Genomic DNA, 22,794 nt, shown 5'->3' on the forward strand with positions numbered 1-22,794 from the left:
CCTGGTGGGGACGTGTTCACCACGGTGGGGATGCGTCACGTCCCTCAACTTGCAGGGCGGAGGGTGGGCACTGTGGGTGGGCTGTGCATAGGCTGCAAGCGGGGGCAGGTTGTTGCTGCCTTAGGCTCTGCTGGCCCTTCCCAGACAGAAGTAGGTGGGCTCCAGGTGCTGAGGAGGTGCTTCTGTCCTTCAAAGATGCTAGAGCAGCCCAAGGGTTGCCCTGATAGGCTCCTTCTTCAAAAGCAAGGATTCTGGAGTTTTAATCGTAATAACAACAACAAAAAAGGTATCGAGAAGTAAAGAGACATGAGTGGCAAGGAACAAGCATAGGCAGGAGATGAAGCGTGGATGAAATCAGCCGCTTCCCAGAGAGACAAGAGAGAGCAAGAACAGCGTGGACACATTTCATTTTGATTGATCCCAACAAAAGTAATTTCTGTTTCAAAATCAAAACATGAAGGAAAGCACCACAATGAAGAGATCTGGTCTTAAAAGCTGCTGCTTATTGTATCTTATTCCACAAGTTTATAGACCCGGGGAGAGCTTTGCACCTCAGGGGGAGACAGGGAGAGCAAAGGGCTCAGGCAGCCCCTTAGTCCCAGTCTGTCCCCACCTCAAGCCACATACAACTCAAAGCAAATCCTATGACCCAGCATCAATGACTCATGTAGTTCCTCTGCATATTTCTGATGTTGTTGCAAGTACACCTTTACCTGCAAAAGCCAACTGTGACCGTATCTACGTTCATTTTCCTCCTTTCTGCCCTAAACTTTGAGTCCTGCAGAGCCTTTTCATTTCAGAGAGCTGCTTCAGGCTAACATTCTCCGTGGAAGAAAGAAAGCATGTCCACAACAAATAAAACAATATAAGCTTGGGTTTTCATGCCCCTCTCCCTGAAATTCAGACACACAGGCTATTCAGTAATTTTTACTATGTTGGCAAAGGCATTCCCTCATTTGTGAATATGGAGATTTGATAGTTTTCAGGAAGGACTTTCTGAAAGACAAAACATCAGACTGGAAGGAGGACTCAAAACCTCCTAAAACATCACTTACTGAGTCAATGAGTATGACTTAAAATACATCTATAAATGAAAAAAAAAAGCTAGGAAAAGTAATTTTCCTTTTTGGAAAATTTTATTTCTTCTTCTTCCCGCAGCAGCATGTGTGTAACTTGAATTTCCGTCACAGTGTATGGCCAGCATCGGAGAGCATACATTGCTATTATTTTTTTTCAAAATGATTAAAAGTTTCAGGATCAAGTACTTCAGAGATGCTCTGCCAAAAATGGAAAGAAAACGCCATGCAACAAGTTAAAAAGCTCAAACTGGCAATGTCTTCAATTGGTTTTAAAACACTTAATAAAGGTTTAATAATACAATCCTACCCTAGGGCCGCTATTAATCTGTTATGGCTATGAGAGATCCTAAATAACCTGTGGAAGCAAGAAAAGAACATATTGTTCTTTATTGATGTTGACTAAAGTAATTACAGAAGATTTAATAAATCATCTCAGAAAAACGAAGTTGTTGCAAGCTCCCCTTTCTTGTTATGACAGGCAGCCCATGAGTTATTTTGGGTCCATCCCTAGCTTTGCTCCCCCTGCTTTTCCACTCTTACGCAAACAAGAAATTGCTTATCTGCCTCCATTTCCTAATCCGAAATTGGATCGTCACCATGTGATTTGCAGAGATGCTACACTATTCCTCAGAGCCAGGGGGGTTTTGGGCAAAGAACAGTGTCTGCCTCATGGCACAAGATGGCACAGGGCATGGGAATGTGGTAGGGTGAAAGAACAGACCTTTAATAAGAGGCAGATAGTTGATCATAAGTTGATTAAACCTGCCAATTAGCTTCAAATGTGCAAGGTGGTCTGGAAGCCTAGTGATAGGCTGGCAGGGCTCGGCAGAATACGGTAAGTGCGTTACACAATGCACCAGGAGATTTCCCAATTTTCCAGTGCACATGTGAACATCAAAAATTCAGTGGCAACATGGGAAAAAGAAAAGCAGATTGATTTATTTTTCACCTCCACTGCCAATCAGACAAAAAGAATGGCTGTTCTCAGCTGAGAGGTTCTGAGAGGACAAAGCAGGACAAACCTTTTGTGATCAGCAAGCAGCACCTCCATAATCGCAGAATCACAGAATATCCAGAGCTGGAAGGGACCCACAAGGATCATCAAGCCCAGCTCCTGGCTTCACACAGCACCACCCAAAATCCAAACCCAAGTTTGAGAGCAGTGTCCAGCTGCTCCTTGAATTCTGGTGCTTGGGACTGTGCCCTCTGCCCTGGGCAGCCCATTCCATACCCCAATAATAAAGTGGAATGAGAAGCTGAGTGCAGCTGTACATCCAGCCATCCAGATTAACCCTCTGTCCTTGACACAAAGAAACGCGGAGAGCTCTTCCTGCACCCCAGCTCCTGTCCACACAAAACCAAGCTCTGTGGTCTCCTGTGGTGTTCTGGCATATTTTATAAAGCATGCAGGTAGACCAGAATATATCAGTAGGCTGCTTGAGAGCCCACTCTTCTAGATGCCCTGCTTCTACTTACAGAAGGCATTTCCCACTAGCAGGAGGCACCAGCAAAGCCCACAATGCTGCCCATTTTTAAAGCATTCCCAAGGAATACCTGCAAGCAGAGAAACCAGCAGGCTGTAAGGCTTTACCTGTGGGACTCTCTTTTTGATCTGTTTCCTCCTGCTGGCATTGGATTTGGTGCAGGTGAAATGTGCTTCAAAGGAAGAGCCTCCGTGGAGGGGATGTGCAGCTGGAAGTGCTGTGAGCAACAAGTCTGGATGCTTTGGCAGCCGCATCTCCAAGGCTGTGTCGCTTTCGCCTTGTAGAAGAGCACAAGATAGGGGGAAAAATCTGCAAGTTCTTATTCCCTGCTTTTTTTTTTTTTTAATCTCACCAGGTGTTGTGCCATGGAAACTCTTGGTGTGTTTTAGCATGTTGTCTCAATTGCAGCAAAGGTGCCTGTGTGGCTGTGCTGCAATTAGTCAGACGTGTCTGCCCGTTGCTGGAGGCAAGGAAAGAAACAGCATGCCAGTGAGACTCTTAAAGTGGGTAACACAGAAAACATCTGTTTATTCAGCACAAGGAAGTAAAATGGTAGCTCATCTCAGCTGAACTAGAAGATCTAATGCACAGACCTAAGGTGGACCCAAGAGAAACACGTGATATGTTACATGAGGGAAACACAGGAGAGTAGTGCTGTGTGGAGGTAAGGTGAGCCTCAGCTGAGCTCTGTATGAACTGGAGGCAAGGAAAAGCTCAAGTCTAGGGAACAGGCTGAGATCTGGTGATGCTTACTCCATGTCATAAGAGCATGGTTTGAAGTAAGTGACTCACACGGCCCTCTCGCACATCCTCTCCTGCAGTTCCTCTGCCAGGGCCTACCCAGAACTGGGCGCAACGTGCGAGGTATTTTCCACCAGCACCGGGTGGATGGCACACTGGAAATCCTCATGTCAAGGCCTGGATTTGCAGGATGCCAAAGGAAAGACACTTCCCTTGGATGGGATCAAATAGCTGGCCAGGCTAAATGAGGTGAGATATGAGGACACTCACTTAGGACCAAAGGTTAATACCTCCCTGCATGAGGGACAGTACCCAAGGAATCCAGAGGCCACTGTGCAGCTCTTGACAGTTGCCTGGGGACAGTTGCCTGGGGAGCTGAGAGAGGGTGTTCACCAGCCTCAGGGTCAGGCGTGTGCCACAGAAGACAGTCTGGAGCAGGAACTGAGATACTGCTGCTAGATGAAAATGATACCATCAGTAAACAGACCCAAGAAAAGCTAAGCCATTTTTGCTTGATTCATTGAAGGCTCAAACCCAAGAACGAGAGCAGTGCCTGGTGGACAGCAGGCTGAAGAAAGCGTGCCTCCACCATGCCTGTGCAAGTGACGTGGGTAAAGGACCAGCATTCATGTTCGTACAGCATCCACTGCAGACATGCTCAGCTCCAGCACACTGAGCAAGAGGAGAGTCTGATGTGGAGCCAGCTCCTGGCACAGGATCCACACCAGCACGTGCTCAAGGTAACACCACAGCCCCCAGCCCTGTGCCAGACCCGAGCAGCACATGGATGGGGATGGACAGAAGTGGCCGCGGCAGGGCCGGGCACAGGCACAGTGCTACAGCACCGGAGGCAGCGGGAGGATAATGCAGAGCAGCTGCTGGCATTCCGTGTGCGCCCAGGAGCCATCCAACCCAGCAGTCGCCTGACTTTTCCAGCATTACTCAGAGCGATGGAACAGCGTCAAGGATACCTAGGAATTTCCCTTTTATCGCAGCTGTAGCCACAGCGCGTTTATAGGAAGCAGAAGGGTAAGCGGCCCAGCCGTCAAGTATTTTCCTAATTCTCTCCGCAAGCGCAAGTGGTAGGCACATTTTCTCCCCCTCCTCGTGCTCTCTTTACGGATCTAGCAGAAGTGCTGTACCAGTGCTGGAAAAATTAGGAGGTTTTGCACTGCTTTCTGGGTCTTGCAGCGAAGAGTTTCAGCAAACGCACACGTGTATCACACTCCCGGTACGGCAGAGCTGCAAGTCAGACACAGTCTGAAAGCAAACTTTAGGCCTCCAGGGCAGTACTCACCCAGAACTAATCCTTAGCAGGCAAAAATAATTTAAATAAACCAGAACATGTCGCTTAAGCGCTCCATTGTTTGCAAAGCAGTTGACATGCAAGAGTGGGAGCCAGGAAAAAGTGTTTGCACAGAAACTCCCAAGCAGGCCCATCAGACCGACTGTTATCCCGGCTGCAATTACGCGCATTGTGCAACAAACACGATCAAAGGGAAAAGATCAGGAACGCTCCCATGCGAGCAAACCCTTGGCCACTGCGAGAGGGAATTACCCAGCAATATAAGGTATCGCTCATCTCGCTGGGTGTCCTTGGGAGCTCTACCGTGGTGCACGGGAAGATAATTAGAAGCTGGGAAGGAAGATTAAGTAGATGCTGCAACATGTTTTTTTGTTTTTTCATAGAAAAATATTCTCAGTCTCTGCTTAGAAGGTTTGTTTCCATACAGAAAAAGTGGTAAGAAAAAACTGAAAACCCTCCCTTCATTTATAGCCCCCCTACAAAACACTGCAGGACCTTATTTACTGGGGATAAGAAGAGAGCTTGGAAGTTTCTCTTTAGATGTCTTCGTTTATCATACTGAATGAGGAAAAACGCCTTGACGCGTGCTACCAAAACCACTGCACTGAATGGTTGTAAACATAAATTATAAATAGGTACAACGGACACGTGCTAGTTCATGTGAGTTATTAAGGGACTAGGCTGAAAATATGCAGACTTTAAGACCACGTTTTTAAGAAATTTTAACTAAAAACACATGGAGAGTGCGCATTCTAGCAGATAATTGCACGTAGTGAAGCACAGCTCCTACAGAAAGTAGAAGCAGCGTGGCAACATGCTTTTTTTAAATCTCATAGAGAAACATATTTTTGATCTAATACTATTATCTCGTAGAGAAACACAAGCATAATTACGGCACTTCCTACTTTCCTACAGGTCACCCACATCTAGAAACTCACTAATCTAATCTACAATGTGTAAACACGCCCAAACTTACAAGAACTGAGAGGATGCTATTTGTAACATCATCCCTTGTCCAAAACATTGGCCTGCTGACAACTGAAGGGCAACCCACAAATCTCGGAGAAAACATGAAACCTGAAGCTCCGTCCTTCCCAGTCAACAACTCCTTCTCGTTCCGATCTTTTGACTTCTGAGAACCAGGGAGGCTGCACGTAAAGAGAGTGGCCTCTTTACCTTCAAAGACTGCTGACGAGTTTTGTTCAGGTAAGGGGCCACTAAGCACTTTCTTTACCAGAGAGTTTTGCTGTTTTTTAATAGTAAGAAACCTCAGCTGCCTGATCGACTTTTCCTTCCTAAACTTGTACTGTTCTTTTTCTTCTTTCTTTCAATTTTTCATCTCTGTGTGTATACAGAGGAAACAAAGCATTTAAGTTGAAACGGCTGCTCTTACAAACCCTATTCTTTGCCACTCTGAGATGACTCACGTAACCATAAAGCTACAGCATCAGCCCAGGAATGGTGAATCCACCTCAGCTGTGTTGTAAGGTGTTTCTGCGTGCCGTACAAGCCCTGCCAGAGGCTGCGGGCTGGTGCTGATAGGATGGTGATTCTCACTACTTGCTGCTAAGGCCAGGCTGAAACCTCATTGTTTTTGTTTCCTAGAGAAAGAGCCGAGATCACATCTGCATCTTATAAAAGCTCCCAAATAGTTGCTGATCAACAACAACCAGCAGCCAAAGCTTTGCCTCGAGAAACTTGCATTGTTTTTCAGTGGGAGTTGCTAGATACTACGTCCTCGTAAAATGTCTGGTGAAGTCATCTGAGCTCTGAAACGGAGTGCTCTACTTCCCTGAGCAGCTCACATTAATTGTCGCTACGAAGAACTGCACGCGAAGGGCTCTAGGCTGCATTGTTTGGCTTCCTTTGTCCTTTAAAGGATGCTCATCGGCGGCCCTAAAGACAAGAGCATTTCTAGATTTTGTGAAATAAAGTTATTTATTTCAAACCAGTAGCTAAGACATAAATGGGAGAAAAATGTGATCATCTGCCTTCCTCAGCTGTCACGGCTCCTTGTGCATGTGCCCATGCCAGGCACTCTGGGCAGGGCTGTGCTGGGCACCACTGGGATCACGTGCAGCTCCAATGCCAGACCAGATGATGAGCTGGTTGTGCTGAGCAAATGAGCAAGCTGTGCTGGAACATGGGGAGTTATTGGAAAATGAGGTTCTGTGGTGAGCTGGAGTGTGGGAGCACAGAGGCAGTGGAGCCTCCTCATGGGATATCCATAGGCTGGAGCTGGAGAGTGCCCCGAATGCCCTCTGCCACATCAGACTTCTCCTCAGCTCATCCCACTTCCATCTCACTCCACGCTTTTCTCTGCTGGGAACACAGCAGAATTAGGACTGCGGCTAAGAGCTGCAGCTGGCATCGGCATGTCCTTTAAACAGTGTGCTCAGGCATGCTGGGTGTGAAGAGAGACCAGAGCTTCTCCTGTAGCCTGCCCATGGCAGCCTGTTTCATAGGAGCACTGAGGAGGCACGGAGGGTTCACTGGGTTCCCTTCCTCCTGCCACAAGGAAATGCCTGCACGCAGGTACCCACAACCTGAGAAACCACGAGATACCTGCTCAGCAGGTCCACGCTGCCAGCAGTACCTTCAGCCCCAGCTTTGCACTTGGTCACGAGCCGCTTGGCAGGTCCCTATCAGCAAAAGTCGATTTTTTTCCATCTCCACTGCGCAGGTGTCCAAGCTGATGTAAGGGACTCTCTCAGAAGGGCATTCTTTGGGCACATCCCAGCCTAGGGAGCCACTACCATCTCCCCAAACCCAAGCTGGCATGCACCTACAGATCTCCAGAACCCCGCGAAGATTGTTTGCATGATAGATGCCCCCTTTGACTCGCAGACAGCTGGGAGGGCACGGGCCGGGGGGGCCTGGCAGCCCCCTCGGGGCGCCGGACGGGTTAGGGGTTCCCGGGGGCCCCCGGCCGCAGCAGCCGCGGGAGCTCCGAGCCGGGGCGGTGCGCGGGGGCCGCCGGTGGCCGCGGAGCCGGGGCGGGGCGCGGGGCGGTGCGCGACGGGGCGCGGTGCGGGGCCGCGGCGGGCACACGTGGCTCGGCCCCCCAAAAAGACGCTCCGCGCCGGCGGCAGCGGGCAGTTCGCACCTCGGGTCTCGCACGGCCGCCGTCGGTGCAGCGCTGTGCGGAGGGATCCGCGGGGCGGCTGCGGGGCGGCCCCGGGCTTGGGGCGGTTCTACCTGGCGGCACGATGAGTCTGACGGCCGAGAGCCACCGCGTCCCGCTGAGCGACGGGAACAGCATCCCGCTGCTGGGGCTGGGCACCTACGCCGACCCCCAGAAAGTAAGTTCGGGTCCGGGCGTCCCCCGCAGGTGACGGCAGCCCTCGCTGCACAGCCCCGAGCAGGGACTGCGTTCCCCTTCCTCTCTTCCCCCTTCCCAGCTCGGTTTTTCTTTCTACTCCTTTCCTCTGCAAACCTAAAAATCCCGAGTGCACCCGTTAAGAGTGCCGGCAGAGCGCGGCGCGCAGAGGAGGAGAAGGTGGGAAAATAAAAATCCCGTCGAGCTTGCGCTGCGCGGTGCCTCTCCCCGCAGAACGGGGTTCGGGGCGATGGGGACGCGCACCCCGGAGCAGCCGCGGCCGCCCCCGGGCAGGAGACCCCGATCCCGGTGTTCCGAGCCCCGCCCCGGCCCCGGCAGGGACGTCGAATTTCGGGTCCCCCGGGCCGGCCCCGCTGCAGATAAGATGAGGGATTTCGGAGCGTCTCGCAGCTGGCCCCGACACTTTCCAAGGAATGTTCCTAAAACAAAGCCCCAAATTCCTGCATCTTGATTCCTGCAGCTCCCACAGCTGAGTGCCAGCGGCCAAACCACTCTCAAATATTCTGCGTCCCTCGGTGCTGTGTGTCCCGGGCAGGCGCCCCGTGGAACTGTCGCATTTGGCGCCGCGTCGGGGCGGTGGGAGCACATCTGATGCTTCTTCCCTCTGCGCACCTGGGAGCCCGAAGGCAGCTCGCTGTTCTCGCTCCTGATGGGTCGATCCTTCCGTTCTCTTCTGTTTGTTTCTTTGTTTAAAGAGTAGAGATAGGGAGCGCGGCCAGAGCCCTCCTTGTGTAACAGTATCAGCGTCGAGATGCAATATTCTGTGCGACTCGACGTGCCGCAGGGTATTTAAAAATGCCTTCGTAAAGACAACTTTTAATCGACAACTAAACGCACCGTCGTACGTTACCAATAGTGACAGAGGACTTCAACAAAGGCTGCTGCAGGCAGCGCACGAGCGGTGCAGCGGGCTGTGAGAGCCCCCAGCGCTGCCCATCTCCCACCCCCACCCCGAGCACCACGAGCTCGCACGGGGAGAACCAGCAGAATCTGTGATTTCAGACGCTGGGCACCGTCCCCCGCATCTCTGAGGTTTCTGGGGATATTTTTAGCAAGTGGTGTTCCTTGAACAAGGGTTAGCGAAACAAAATTAAGCTCTCCAACAGGAGCTTTTGTGTAGCAGAGCAGCATGTTGCATAATTCGGTGACAAAATAGCTCTGAGCAAACTTAAAGCGTCTCACTCCAGACCCGTGCATGGTGCCCTCAAGCCCTACAGTTGCAATCTTGTGGGTTTGAAGCTGACAAGTGAGGCTGCTGGCAGGAGGAGTGCCCCAGCACAGCAGGCAAATTAATCATTTGTAGGTAGGGGGGTTCCAGCCCCGGAGTGCTGTTTTTTTCGCATGTGCCTTTGTGGCAGAATGGGGGACGGGACAACACAGCAGGGCATTGCTAGGCAACCCCAATTTGGAGCAATTGCAGCCGCTGGTGGCTGCACCTCTGGTGGAGATGGGTGCACATCCCAGCACCCATTCTACTTCCCCCGGCACTTGTAGGAGTTTGATTTTCTGCGCTGTCTCTTTGCACGGGATAAACACATTAGAAAGTTACAGGTGGGAGGAGGAGCTGCTAAGGCATTGCAGAAGTCCCATTTTCCCAGCAGACCAGGTGAAGCACGACACGCTGATCCACAGTGCTGGGCTGTAGCCTGGCACCAGCGTTGGGATGGCATATTGGAGTTGGAGTTGGAAAGTGCCGGGGAGTGCAGCTGGGGGAGTGCGGTAGCAGGGTGCCACAGGGTGCGCTGCAGAAGTGTTTGCAGCTGCTGAGTGCGGGGGCAGGATGAATACAGGGGTCATGGCTCAAAAAGGCTGCCTTGCTGATAGGAGGGCTCCTGTCGGCATCCTGCCGCAGCGGTGAAGTGTGACTGAGCTGGAACAAGCTGCTCTGCCGAGCGCTGATTGTGCCCAGCACAGCTTCCAGTGGGGTGCCCAGCTGCGCTCCCATCCTGCGCCTCCTGCTAGGGAGCTGAAAGGAGCTGTGGCAGCGAGGGACCCTGCAGGGTTTACCTTAGCAAGCAAGGCTATGAGCTAGCACTGGAGTGTCTCCCTTAAAAAGCTCAGCTGCAGCCTTTCCTGGCTGAATTGCTTAAGCAGCAGCCTCTGAGCCACCCGCTCGCTGCAGCGGGGGCAGGCAGCGGGTGGCAGTGACGGTGCCAGCCATCCCCAGCCTGCTATTTCTGCTCGTGAGTCAGATCTCTGCGACACGCCGCCATCCTGCACTTTGATACGGAGCGCGGAGCCATTCGCTTGTCAGCTTATTCATCTTGCTCTTGGAGGCAGACTTCTTCCAAAGGTTATTCACCCTGGCACCTCCGTGTCAGACTGCCTGGTCCAAAATAAATCTGTTTTCTCAATCTTGAGCTGCAGCCTGGTAGCTCGTAACGAGCCCAGAGCGCTCTTCCTGGAGTGCAGGAATGTACGCACTGGTTGAGCAAACCAGGCATGTCTCATTAGCCACGGAGCGGGGAAATGGGCTCTTCCGACAGTCGGTTAACAAGGAAACAGGGGCAGGAGGACAGCTTTCGTGTTTCAGGCTTTGTCTGGGTAAACTGCACAGAATTGAAACGTGTCAGCTGCTCGCCTCGCTCATCTTAAATGACTTAATTGCTCTCCTAAGGACTCTTACGGAAGATAAGTCACACTTCTGCAGTTGTGAAACACCAAACAAAAAATCTTTGGCCAATGTTCGGTCCTGTGTGCAAGTTTACTGACTCAGTAAAGCACACCGCTCAGCTGGAGCAGCACTGCACCGCTGCAGGGGTTCCTTTGGATGATCAGATTACTTTTACTGAAAGCTCCTTCCCCCCAGGTATGGGAGAGCTTTTCTTCTGGCCAGATGTTGAGCTAATTCCTTGAGACTGGCAGTGCTGAGGGGGGTTCTTTCTGTTTTATTCTCCCAGCACAGCAGGAAAATGCAATGACTCCACTCGCTGTCAACGCATCTCTCAGCGGAAAGAAAAAAATCTTCACTGGCTCTTACAATTAGTGATAAGTTTAGATTTAAAAAAAAAAAAAAGGCACTTAGAATTCACTTTTTCTGCTTTAATCGGTGTTTCCTAATACTTGTATCAACAAAACATTTTATTTGCTTTCTGGTGCAGATTCCAGTGCACTGAAGTTGGCTCTGTGTTCTCTTTCCCTGCTCTCATAGGGAAGGAAATGAATAGAGAGTGTTGCCTACTAATAAATCCCAGCAAGGAAAATCTGTCACTGACTCCTGCTTTTCTCTCTTCCACTCTCCCCAGTGTCCCTTCTCCTCATGGTTTTTGGAGAGAACCACAGTGGGACCAGCGAGTCTGGGCTATCAAGGCCCTCTAGACCGCTCTAAAAGGTGGGGCCAATTCTGCCTCTGTCTGACTGCATGGATCCTCCTAGCAGAGTCCCATGCATGCAGGAGTGGCTCTGCCAGGGCTGCGCATCCCTCTTTCCCTCCTCAGAGACACTCAGGCTGCCAATCCAGTTCCTGGGGGAATGGAGGGGGTGGGAGGGAGAGGGAAGACCCAGTGGGGTGGGAGGGAAGGATAGAGGAGGTAGGGAGAGCCTTGTGTAGCTGAAGAGCTGGGTCATCCCCTGTGCCAGCACTCAGTTCCCAATGAGGCCAGTGAGTGGGACCTGCACCCAGCAGGGAGCAGATGGGGAACGGAGCCGAGCAGGAACGGAGAAGAAAGGTGTGAAAAATGTTCCTAAATCCTGGAAATCCTACACCTCGTTAAAACTACACTTACGCCCACTTCATAACTCATCCCTTTCAACACAGCTAGGATCACCAGCATGGTGCCTCCGCGTCAATACTTACCGTCTCCCTGGAAGGTCAAGGGGCCTTGGCCACAGATCCTCTCTTGCCTTCCTGTTTTGACTGAGGGAGGAGAGGGCTTGGAGGGAAGGTTGTGGCAACCACACTGTACAACATGCATTGCTTCTGAAACATAAGATTGGGCAAAGCGCTCAAGTATAGCACTGGGTGAGGGCTTCTGGCAAGTTGCGACTTCTTTGCTGAGAATGAGGTTCTGAGGTAGCCAAATCCATTTATAAATTGGAAGCAGTTTTGTGGAATAGTTTCAGGCAAAACAAATGGCAAAGCATTTCATTTTGGGCACTGGCAGTACAAGCTGAGGAATCAAAGGATTATTAAAGTAGTTGGAGGTAGTGGTTGCCTTTCCCCAAATAGCCTGCTGGTTAGGGAACCCACATGGGTGGTGGGAAACCAGATTCAGTCTTCTGTCTCTGGGGACAAAATTTATATCACACAGCCCAGAGAAATAACATGTTCTTGGGGGTATGTGATAATCTGAGTGGGGCAAGAAGAGCCACACACCCCGCAGGAAAGCACTCTTCCCACTAGCCCTGCGGCTTTGGCTGCTGAACAGCTCTGCGTGACTTCTACCAGGTGGGAGAGGGCTGTGCCCCAAGTCTTTGCCTGCCACAGGATCACCCATGCGAGTGTGAGCCTGGGTTCTGTTTAAAAATAAATGGCTGTTTTGAAGAAGAGAAGATCACCCAGGGCTCCCACACCCAATCTGAGTGACCGAGTCAAAAATCTGTTTTGCATAAGTAAAAACACTGTTTTGGCACCCTGAATTGCTTTTTGCACCCAAGCTAGAAGCTGAACAAAGTAACCTTTCCCTGTATAGTACTAACAGCCCCTAGTGCTTTTGTAGGACCTTTTATGCCAATAACACCTCCCACAAGGGTACGCACATATGAACTGTTTTGATCACCATTAACGGTGCATCTCTGCTGCAGGCTGCCCTTTGCTGCACCTGGCCATAGGCTACTGTGAAGACAAAAGATGCAACAGCTGTCTTGTCCACACGGAGAGATCTCTGATCTGCGTGCTGTGTGGGGGAATACACACCATTTAATTTGTGTTTTTTTCCCTTCCGGCCATCTCCAGCTTCTGAAACAGGATCAAATGGAGACAGCAAAGATTTCAGGTGACTCATAGGAAAGTCACCTGGCTTGACCCAAAGCTATCAGACTGAGCAGGTATTGACCCAGGCAGGAGAAATAACTGAGAGCTCTGGAGGCAGGGCTAAAGCTCAAAGGCTTCCATTTCCCAATCTCTTCTCTATGAATTTCTCCTTCATAAATCCAAACAGCCTTTGGTCTTCATCCCGAGGTAAACCTCCCACTCTGCTGCTAGATTTTACTTGAAAGAGATAATAGAGGCAGGAGAAGGAACTGCTGTAACATGCACATGTCCTTACAGCCTCAGCTCACTTCCCACAACACACTATTAAAAAACAGAAATACCGCAGTACTCTTAACATGAACAGTTACACCCAGAGATGTATGTGAGCTCAGCAAATACCGAGAGCCTGAACTTAGGTCTGCAATGAACCTGCACAAAATCACCACCTACACCAGGTATAGGCCAGGGAAGTATGTTATCTTTTTCGTTCTTAACAATGATACTGGAGACCCAGTGTGAAAAGGGGTTGAGGGGGAGTCAGATGAGATCGTTGGCTGTAGAGCCTCATATTTATGCCTTGAACTTAAGAAGTGAAGTAAACTTCCAGAACAAAATTGTTGAATGATGCCATCACAGCTCAGTCTCTCAGATTTCAATGCTTATTCCTCGACTAAGTCACAGTCAGTGGCAAGATCTGGTTGCCAAGAGCAGATGAAGGCAGGGCTTCTTAGTATTTGGTCCCCAGATGCTGCAGTGAGACAGAAGATGATGCCAGCTTTTAGCAGGCAGCAGGATGACAGGCTCTCAGGCAGGAGAGCGGCTGCTGGCTCAGAAGCATGATCAAAAGCACTGTAAGTAAGAAGTGACAGGACAAGGAGCCTGCGTGAGGCTTTGAGAAGCGGCAGCAACTCTGGGCTCTTATTATCACCTGAATCCATTCTTGCAGTTTGCTACAGAGATGGCAAGTACAACAAAGGATGAGGGATGACCAGAGGAACACTTCAGGTACTGCTTTCACGGTTCATCCTTCCCATCGTCAGATGGCTCTCAGTGAAATCCTGCTTTCGTCACCAACTTTTGCTAAAAACCTTAGTTGCATGATACATTTTAAAGTTCCCTATCATATACACTATTAATATTTGCCACCGGTGAAAAGCAGAGTTCGTTTATCTGGCAGACAATCAGAGCCTTTCCCGCTCTGCCATACATCATCTTCGTATCTGGAACAGCCTATCTACATTTCTGTGCCTTCAACATGTTCTCTTTGGTGCTCAGCCATGACCTCTCCTCCCCTGTCTGCAACCACCTCTTGACGCCTCTGCTCCTGCTAACTCCTTGTAGCCTCATGTTATACAATGGAACACTTATGGCTTGCATAAATGCAAGATTGCATCTTTAACTCATTAAGAAAAGAAAATTAAGTCATCTAATTAGAAGAAATAGGTAATCAGAAAAGGAAGTGTTTTTTTTTTTCTTTTTTTTTTCTGTTATGTGGCAAGCTCAGAACCCCCTACCTGCTGTGTAGAAACTGTCCTTTTACCGGTAAAGTTGGATTTGACAAAATGATTCATTGCCCTCTGTCAAGCAGAAGGAAAGATTCTTGCACGCAAATTTCTTGAGGATGTAAGCTGTGTTCTTATGCCTTTTATTTGCACAAAACCGTGTCTCTAAGACACTGCTGAATTCACAGAAATGCCTGTTTACTTTCCTGTATCTTCTCTGCTAAGATCTCTGTGGCTCTTCGTTTCTATGAATCATGAAGCTTAAAAGAAAACAAACTGATAGTATGACTAACCTCTGCTTCATGCCAGCAGCTTCTGTGGTGTTTCCAGCTCTCAACACGATTAGCGTCTCATCATACGGGGCAGATTAAAAGCTGCATTCACTGAAATGATGAACATGTGAAATGCCTGATGAGGATGGGCCCAGCCTCGCAGATAAGGGCGAATGAAGGTCTAACTTTCTAGCTACAAGGTTCATCAACCTGTGAAGGATTTATGAGCAAAGCGGCCACAAAATTACTAGTTGCAGAAAACAGTAGATTCCTTACTTTGCCCTGATGAGTAGATTGTATCATTGGTAAGTCAGAGTGGCTTACTCCCCAGCCCCAAACCTGAGCATGCCTTAAACTAAAAGCTTTCAATACATTCTTCTTAAAAAGATAAGCCCTGTGGTCATTGCTGACACTAGAGCTGCTGTGTGAAAACATCTCCACGCTCCTCCAGGAGCAGGACACATACCCCCAGCTGCAGAGCGGAGGACCTCAGCTGATGGAGCTGATGACAGCCAGATAATCGCCTGGCCCCGGTGCAGCGGTGCCTGTGTAATCCAAGCTGAGGAGCCGGCTCTCACAGTAAGCCTGGCACGGCTTCCCTTGGCTCCCAAACACAGCACTGACACACGCGGAGCTGGACACTGCCTGGGAGCTCCAGAGGGAAGTGTTCCCAGAGCAAGGCGACATTTAGGAGACGACAGCCTTGGCTGGGTGCTGATATGGCTTTTGGATGGTGGATATCAGATGCTAATATCACCCACTGAGCTAGCTGTCTGGCTGTGACGGAGGTTGGGATTGCATTTAATCGGTCCAGATGCAAAACTAATAGCAGGTTAATCCAGATAAGCTTTTAGGACAGTAGCACTACCCAAAAACAGTCTTAAGGATTCTTGTTTGAAAAGTAACCAAATGGGAAGCAGACCTTTTCCGTTCCATAGCTGTGCACTGCAGTGACGAGCACTAGCTGTTTCAATATATCCTTCTTCCAAAAACTACAAAGCTAGCTGTTACCAGTGCAATAACTAGCAGCCCAAATATTGACCAAAAAAAAAAAGATTATTTTTTCCTCTTTTCCTCTTTTTCTGGCTTTCTAAAGATGTTGAATTTTTAACTCTGCTCAAGAGCCTCAGGGAAAGCCCTTCTCTGTAAATCAAAGTTACGAAGACTGTTCTACGGAAGAGGAGATAGGGAATTGCCGGCATTGTTGAAAAGCGTGGAAAAACTGAACCCCTACAAGTGAGTCATCTGAATTAACACCACTGAAAGATATACTTTTTGGCAAGAACACTTAGAACCCAATTTCCCAGACAAACCTGCTCCATTTTCTAAAATATCCCTGAGTGACTCCATACGTTAAATGTGGCTGTGTGCTCCCATGTGTCCCTGATTCCCCGCAGTTCCCCGAAGAACAGCGTAAACATGTTCCTGTGGCTCACATGGGAAGCTAACATCTGGGCTGCATCTTCAGTTGACCTAGGAGGCCACATTTGTCAAAACTTGAAAACATTGTGCAGAAAATGCCTCTCTAAGCTTCAACAAAGCCAACTTTTGTTGGTTCATCTAACTAGGTGGTGGAATTCCCCAAGCTTTATATCTGCCTTTGTAAATGCTTATGCCAATTCGTGCCAGAAACCTCTCCCCTTTAACTCTAGGGAATGAAGTAGAGGAACTACTGGAAAGCTTTTCTTTTCCCTCTGCTGTTGCACAAGCTGGTGCTTCATCCTTCCCTTGTGCCGCTCGCATCCTTGGGATCATGTTTCTTGTTTGATGGGTGTTTTGATAGCATCCGCCCTTGTAGTTAGATGTGAGCTTTCTAGGGCTGGCTGGATATGGTATGCTCCAGCTCTACAGGAAACTGCCCCAATCCATCTTGCTGACACTGAAAGCATGGGACTCCAGTGTGCACACCATTCGCTTGGTTTGCTTTAATGCCCTAGCTGCTGAAAATTGAGGCATGGCAGCCCTTCAGCCCAGGTTTGCATTAAGCGAAAAGTTGCAGCGATCCTAAAACAGAAGATTCTGCAATCAAGTGGTAAGAAAAGCTCCAGCAGCCTCTGCCAGCTACAATAATAAGGCTTTCCTGAACACAGCTTTGACTAAATCCCAGAATAACAAAGTCAGAGGAATTCTAGAAATGTTAAATCTGTAGTTATGCAATCTAAGTTGCTGCTGTTTGGGCAACCAGACCTCAGGCTTCGAACCACTGATGGGACATCATGCTAGAGACAAAGGCACCCTTCATCCACGCTCATTTGTGTGACTGGGGGAAGAGAGCATCACCATTCGCCGCATCTACTGTGGGCACATTTGCTACTCTCCACTTTCTAAGGCAATGTACTGTAAACTGCAAAGCCCCAGGCCAGCACAGCAGTCCCTGGCTCTCAGCTGTGCTCTCTGCCTCCATTCTCAGCCCTGTTTTTGCAGAGATCCCTTCTCTGGGTTTTGCTTCCCGGATGGTGGCTGCCAATACTTCCGGGGGAGGAAAGCCAGATTTTCCTGTGTACGAGAGAGATGTGCTGGCAGTTGCATTTTCCAAGAAAGAGGTGTACAGTACAGATTCTCCTTTACAAGATTAAACAATTCTAAGAATGTACCCTTGTGTGGCTTATATCCTCTGGCTTTGTAAACTCAACCTGCGCTTTCCTGTAATGCCTTCAGTACACGTTTTCTACGCTCCCCTCCTGACATCTTAAGCCAGTCCTCTTTGCCAGCTTGTCCGGAAAACAGGCAAATGGAAATAAGCAATTGGGCTTCAAGCAACTTGCATAAGAATCTCTGTGTGAGTGCCGAGCTCTGGCAACGGAGGCGCTGAGCCCAGGAATGTACCTACTTTCTCCTTCCTGTATTTAGCTGACTAAGATTCCTAAACAGCAGCTTCACATCTTAAATTATAGGTTAGCACTGGAGCGCTTAGCCCACAGTTTGGATCCCTCGTGTAATTCAGCTGCAGCTCAAGTCAGATTTTTCCAGGAGATAGCCCTGTCTTTCCCAACACCTCCAGCTCTTCCTCTCAGGCTCACCAGTCCCAGCTGGGGGACTGGATACCACTAACGAGATAAGGTGCTCAGCACTAAGGCAAAATACTCATTCCATTGATTGCTGCTGCCTCAGCTCCCATGCACTGCAGAGGTTGCCGAGGCTAGGGCAACTGCAAAGCTGCATGCATGAAGCAAAGCAAAGCAGAGCGTGGGAGCCTGAGTTAGACTGTGTAACTTTTTGCCATATGCACTAATAAGGAATAAATTACAATAGTGATGTTAAGACATTTAAAAGCAGTGCCTGTGGCAGCCGTTTGTGTGCAAGATTGCTATCTGTCGCTAATGTGTCCCACTAGCTTTGCCTTTGGAGATAACTGTAATCGCTCTTAAACTGAAAGCTGATGGAAATTACTGACCAGAAAAGGATTCTATAGAAGAAGCAGAATGACTGGCAGGAAGCTGAAATGCAACACTAAATTGCAGTAATGAGTAGGACTACCACGAACACTGCTAAGCAAATACTATTCTGCTGGAGAGGCAACAGCAAAATTTGTGGGTATGTCTGCACAATAGAATATTCTCCAGTGGCTTGATCACGTGTAATCATGAGCAAAATTGAAGCTGTACATTTTCCGTGGTAGGGAGAATAGCTTTTGACAAAATGGGATGTGATGTAAGGTGTCTGGAATAAACATTACAAAAAAAAAGTTGATGGTCTCAGAGGAAAAAAGAGCAGACCCTTTCAGACAGGCAGACCTGATGAAGCACATTGCTTTTTCAGACTCATAAAATGTGGTAACTGGCCAGTTGGCTACTTCATCTATGGAGAAGGAGCCAAATTGCTTCTTTCTCTTTCAATGAAGTTGCAGATTTGAGTCTGCTTCCCTCACCCTTCAGCCAGATTTATTTATCATGGATCTGAAGGAAGTGATTGCAGGTTTAATCCCTCATGCGTGCTGGTAAATCGCTAAGTTTACAAGCTATTGACTGATGGAGGGGAAAAAACTCTTGTGTTATTTCTTTAAACTGTATGATCTTAAAAATAACTTAGGTGCTATTAGAGGGGTTATTAGCGATACAGTGAGTGGTTCTACTCAACTGACTGGTTCCTCTTTTATCAGAATAGATGTAATAAATGTAATACCTGTTTTGGCACACATTAGTGACTGAATGTAAGAGCACCACAGATAAAATCTGACCAACAATGTACAAGCGGTTATAAAATTCCGGTTCTAAAATAACAGCCCTTGATCAAAGTAGCATGCGTGCAGGGCACGCTGATTAGAAGCTGAAGCATTAATTACAGCTAAGAGTCAAGCACACCTATTATCTATGGTTAAATAAAAAGTAATAAAGAAGTAAAAGATTTGTCTTAAGGCCAGTGCCTCCTGAATGGCTACTGACAAAGCACAAAGGTTCATAGCACCATGCTGGGACATTTCGGTACCTCAGCAGGCATTTGTACTGCTCTAAGCATGTCCCCTGCTTAGTAGGGAAATGGAGTAAGAACATATAGAGGGCTGCCTGGAGTGAACAGGCAGCATGGATGGCCGCTGTTTGCACAGCCCTCAGCAAGGCCAACGAGGCCTAGCTGTCCCAGATGGACACAGCACCATGTTTGCTGGTGAGGGACTTTATCTCCGTGAAAGACTGAAAAGAGTAAAACATCCCAGCCTGGGTAGAAGGGAGAGATCCAGGCTTGTGTCTTCTCTGTTGGAAAGACGGATAAGAAGTGTCGATCTGAGTCACCCTGCTTTAATACGGCCTGTCAGGAACAATGGAATAAGATACAACACTTAAGGCAGCACTTCTAAAAAGTGGCAAAACCACAACATGACGAGCCTGTGCAACTCATCAGCACAGTTTACCACAGCCCATTACTGCAGGATTTGGAAGGATTAGATATGTGAAATGCTAGAGATGATAGTTTCTCCATTAGAACGAAAATAAACATATGGTATAAAGTTTCCAGACTCACAGATGTCCCAGGCCTTCAGCTTGGAGGGTTCAGTAAAGGCAGGATTTTCCAAAAACTGTTCCCTAGATTCCCCCTTGCATTTTTATCTGAAGCACCTTAAACCAGAATCTGTCAGAACTAATATACCACATCAGATGAAATGAACTAGTGCAATGAAAACATTTGTATTTAATGTAAACCCATCTTTGGCCCTTGGTAATCAAGGCCCAATCCAAAAAAAGCCTCCTCCAGCCCCCAAAGAATAAGATTAATCCTTGAGATGGAGGACTCTTTCACAAGATTATTTGTACAGATGTGTGCAAGTCCCATGCAAAAAAAATTAAGAAATACGTAGAAGTTCAGCACTAATGTAATTTAGCCTATTCAGGCAAAGCCAACTGAAGTAGCTGCAAGCTTGCTCATTTCCCTCTGTTACCATCTCCTCCCAAGTCTGCAGTGATACTGTTTCCCAGTATGGGAGACACTGCTCTTCATTCCCTGTTCCTTCTGCTTTTAGCACTGACCAAAACAGCCCTGGTGTTGAGAAAGGATGGAACTGAGTAATCAACATTTCCCTGCTTTGTGGAGTTTAGTTTACAGCTTGAGGAAACAACTGGGAGCTGTGCTCATGCAATCTCATAAGAGCACAAGGAGAGAGGAAATCTTGGGATCAGGTCCACACCCCATTTTTAGGCTCTTCAACAAAAGAGGAAAAAAAAAAAACCAGGCACTTTTTAACCTGTATTAAGGTAACGCGTCACTGTACTCTAAATATTCTGCTTACACACACATTAATGACAGCAGACAAACAGGCTGAAAATGTCTAAAAATCATAGTGTTTGAAAAATCACGTTTCATATAGAAAACAGACTGCACTTTTAAAAATATATTTCTCTTGGATAACTACCCATTACTTGGACATGAGTTCACAAGAGCCTTAAGCTGAGCTTGCTTGCTTCTCTGGTCAACCCAAGCCCTGCACAGCTCATAGCTGTGACAAATCTGATGTTGCTGCCATCAGTAACTGCAGACTCATTGCACCTGTGTTGGAGCTTTTCATCTTTCTCCTTCCTCAAATCCGGCCCTTGAAGGTTCAGGCAGGGACAAGCAACGAACGTGTTGGAGGTTGTCACTGCACTATGCCCCACGCTCCTAACATGTCCCAAGTGAAAACTAGCCATTGACTGTTCCTGAAAGGCTTTCAGCTGCCCTGATCTTCATTGCGTCCTATTAACAGCTCGGCAAGGACCCAGGTGGGGCTGAGCATGCCCCTGTGGGCTCCTGCAATGAAAGCAGCAAAGCATTCTAACAAGTGTTTCATTGTTTCTCTTAATTAAGCAGACGATATTGCATCGTCACTGCTCTAATTATTTTAGCTTGTCAAATTGTGTCTTTCTGCCTCTCAGCCCTCAGTCAGGTCTGTAACAAATAAGGGCAAGCATGAGCAGATTTGAGTTTTAAGTAACGTTTAGGCAGACAGTTCCTCCTGAATCTGAACAGAAGCCAGCTCAGTCCTGTCCAAGACAGCCAGTCTGGATGGGATGCTGAGAAGCAGAGTAAGCACACAGGAATACAGTTTCATTCAAATAATCCCAAATAATCTACTGCCAGCTGCAGCTCTGGGATTTAAAGACAGAGATCTTGATCCCACGTGTCTTCAATAAGCTTTCATCAACCTTTCTTCCATAGATGTGAAAAGGCAGACCATTGTCCTAAGGTACTTCACCATCCCATGCCACCAATAAGTGAATCAGATAGATGTCCCTGTCCAGCAGAGCAATGCCTATGAAAAAGTGAGAAAAAAGTGTAGCCATGCATCATTGGGTGCCATTGACCACCACTGCTGAGAGCTGCCCACTCATTATGCAAACTGTGGCAACAATAGGATGTTTTTTGGTCCAGTTTTGGTGATCAGTCAAATGCTTTCTGTGACCAGACTTATGCTTTTTTGTTTGCTTTACCCTGCATGTATTTTACTTGCCATATCAGCTAATAAAAAATATGGCTTAAAAACAAAAGAAAAAAACTTGAATCACTTGAATTTCAGCAAAGATGAGTAATCATAAGTGCAGCACAAAATACAGAAATGTCTCTTGGACATTGTAGGAGGTATATAAATATACACTAACTAGCCTGTTGATTCTTTGCCACACGGCAAAGCAACTGTTCACAACTGGAAATACCAGTAGACGCCCCTGAACCACTGCCCTTTGAACTGTGATACCCCCAGTGGTAAATTGGTTTGAAAAGAAAAGACGACACATCCAAATTCCTCCTTCCTGCTCTGCTGGGTCATAAGCTATTCACGCAGCTTCTAACCAGACTGAGGGCTGATCAGCTCTGCTCAACCAAAAAGCCTTCTTCCATTTGAGGAAGGGATTTTATTAAACAGCTCTTGCAAGAAAATCTTTACTCTCTAGATGAGAAATTCTGAAATAATTTCCATCTCAAGTACATTCAGTCCTTACTTTCTGGGGACTTCTGTACTTTTTTTTTCCCAGGCACATAGCGAATATTTTGTTTTACTAGCTCATTTTTCCAATCTAATCTCACATCCATGATAGTTTAAAAGAAAAGCACACGGCACATTTTTGTTCAGATGTTGAAACACAGGTATTTGGGCTCGGCTAAACATGAACCAGCAGCATGCCCAGGTAGCCAAGAAGGCCGATGGCATCCTGGCTTGTATATGAAAGCGTTGCCAGCAGGAGCAGGGAAGTGATGGTTCCTTTACTGAGCTCTGGTGAGGCCGCACATCAGTTCAGTTCAGTTTTGGGTCCCTCACTACAAGAAAGACACTGGGGACCTGGAGTGTGTCCAGAGTAGGACAATGAAACTGGAAAGAGTCTGGAGCACAAGTCTTATGGGGAGTGGCTGAGGGAACTGGGATTGCAGAAGAGGAGGCTCAGGGAAGACCTTCTCACTCTACAGTGACCTGAAAGGAGGTTGGGGTGAGGTGGAGGTTGGCCTCTTCTTGCGTAACTAGCTGTAGGACTAAGTTGCACCAGGGGAGGTTCAGGTTGGATACTAGGAAACATTTATTCTCCAAAAGAGCGCTCAGGCACTGGCACAGGCTGCCCAGGGAGGTGGTGGAGTCACTGTCCCTGGAGGTGTTCAAGAAATGTTTAAATGTTGTACTTAGGGACATGGTTTAGTTGGGAAATATTGGTGGCAGGTGGACATCTGGACTAGAAGGTTTTTTCAAATCTTGGTGATGCCATGA

General features: G+C 48.0%; 1 protein-coding gene across 1 annotated transcript in view; it reads left to right on the top strand.

Moving 5' to 3' along the window:
* Positions 7,633–22,794, top strand: part of AKR1D1 (aldo-keto reductase family 1 member D1) — a 34,845-nt gene continuing 19,683 nt past the window's right edge. Inside the window, exon 1 of the mRNA XM_021388061.1 lies at positions 7,633–7,912. Within this exon, the coding sequence (XP_021243736.1) occupies positions 7,820–7,912 (93 nt within the window). The 5' untranslated portion in view covers positions 7,633–7,819. The remainder of the gene's footprint in view (positions 7,913–22,794) is intronic.

Source organism: Numida meleagris, chromosome 1 (assembly GCF_002078875.1).
Source record: "Numida meleagris isolate 19003 breed g44 Domestic line chromosome 1, NumMel1.0, whole genome shotgun sequence".
In the NCBI taxonomy this organism is placed as follows: Eukaryota; Metazoa; Chordata; class Aves; order Galliformes; family Numididae; genus Numida; species Numida meleagris.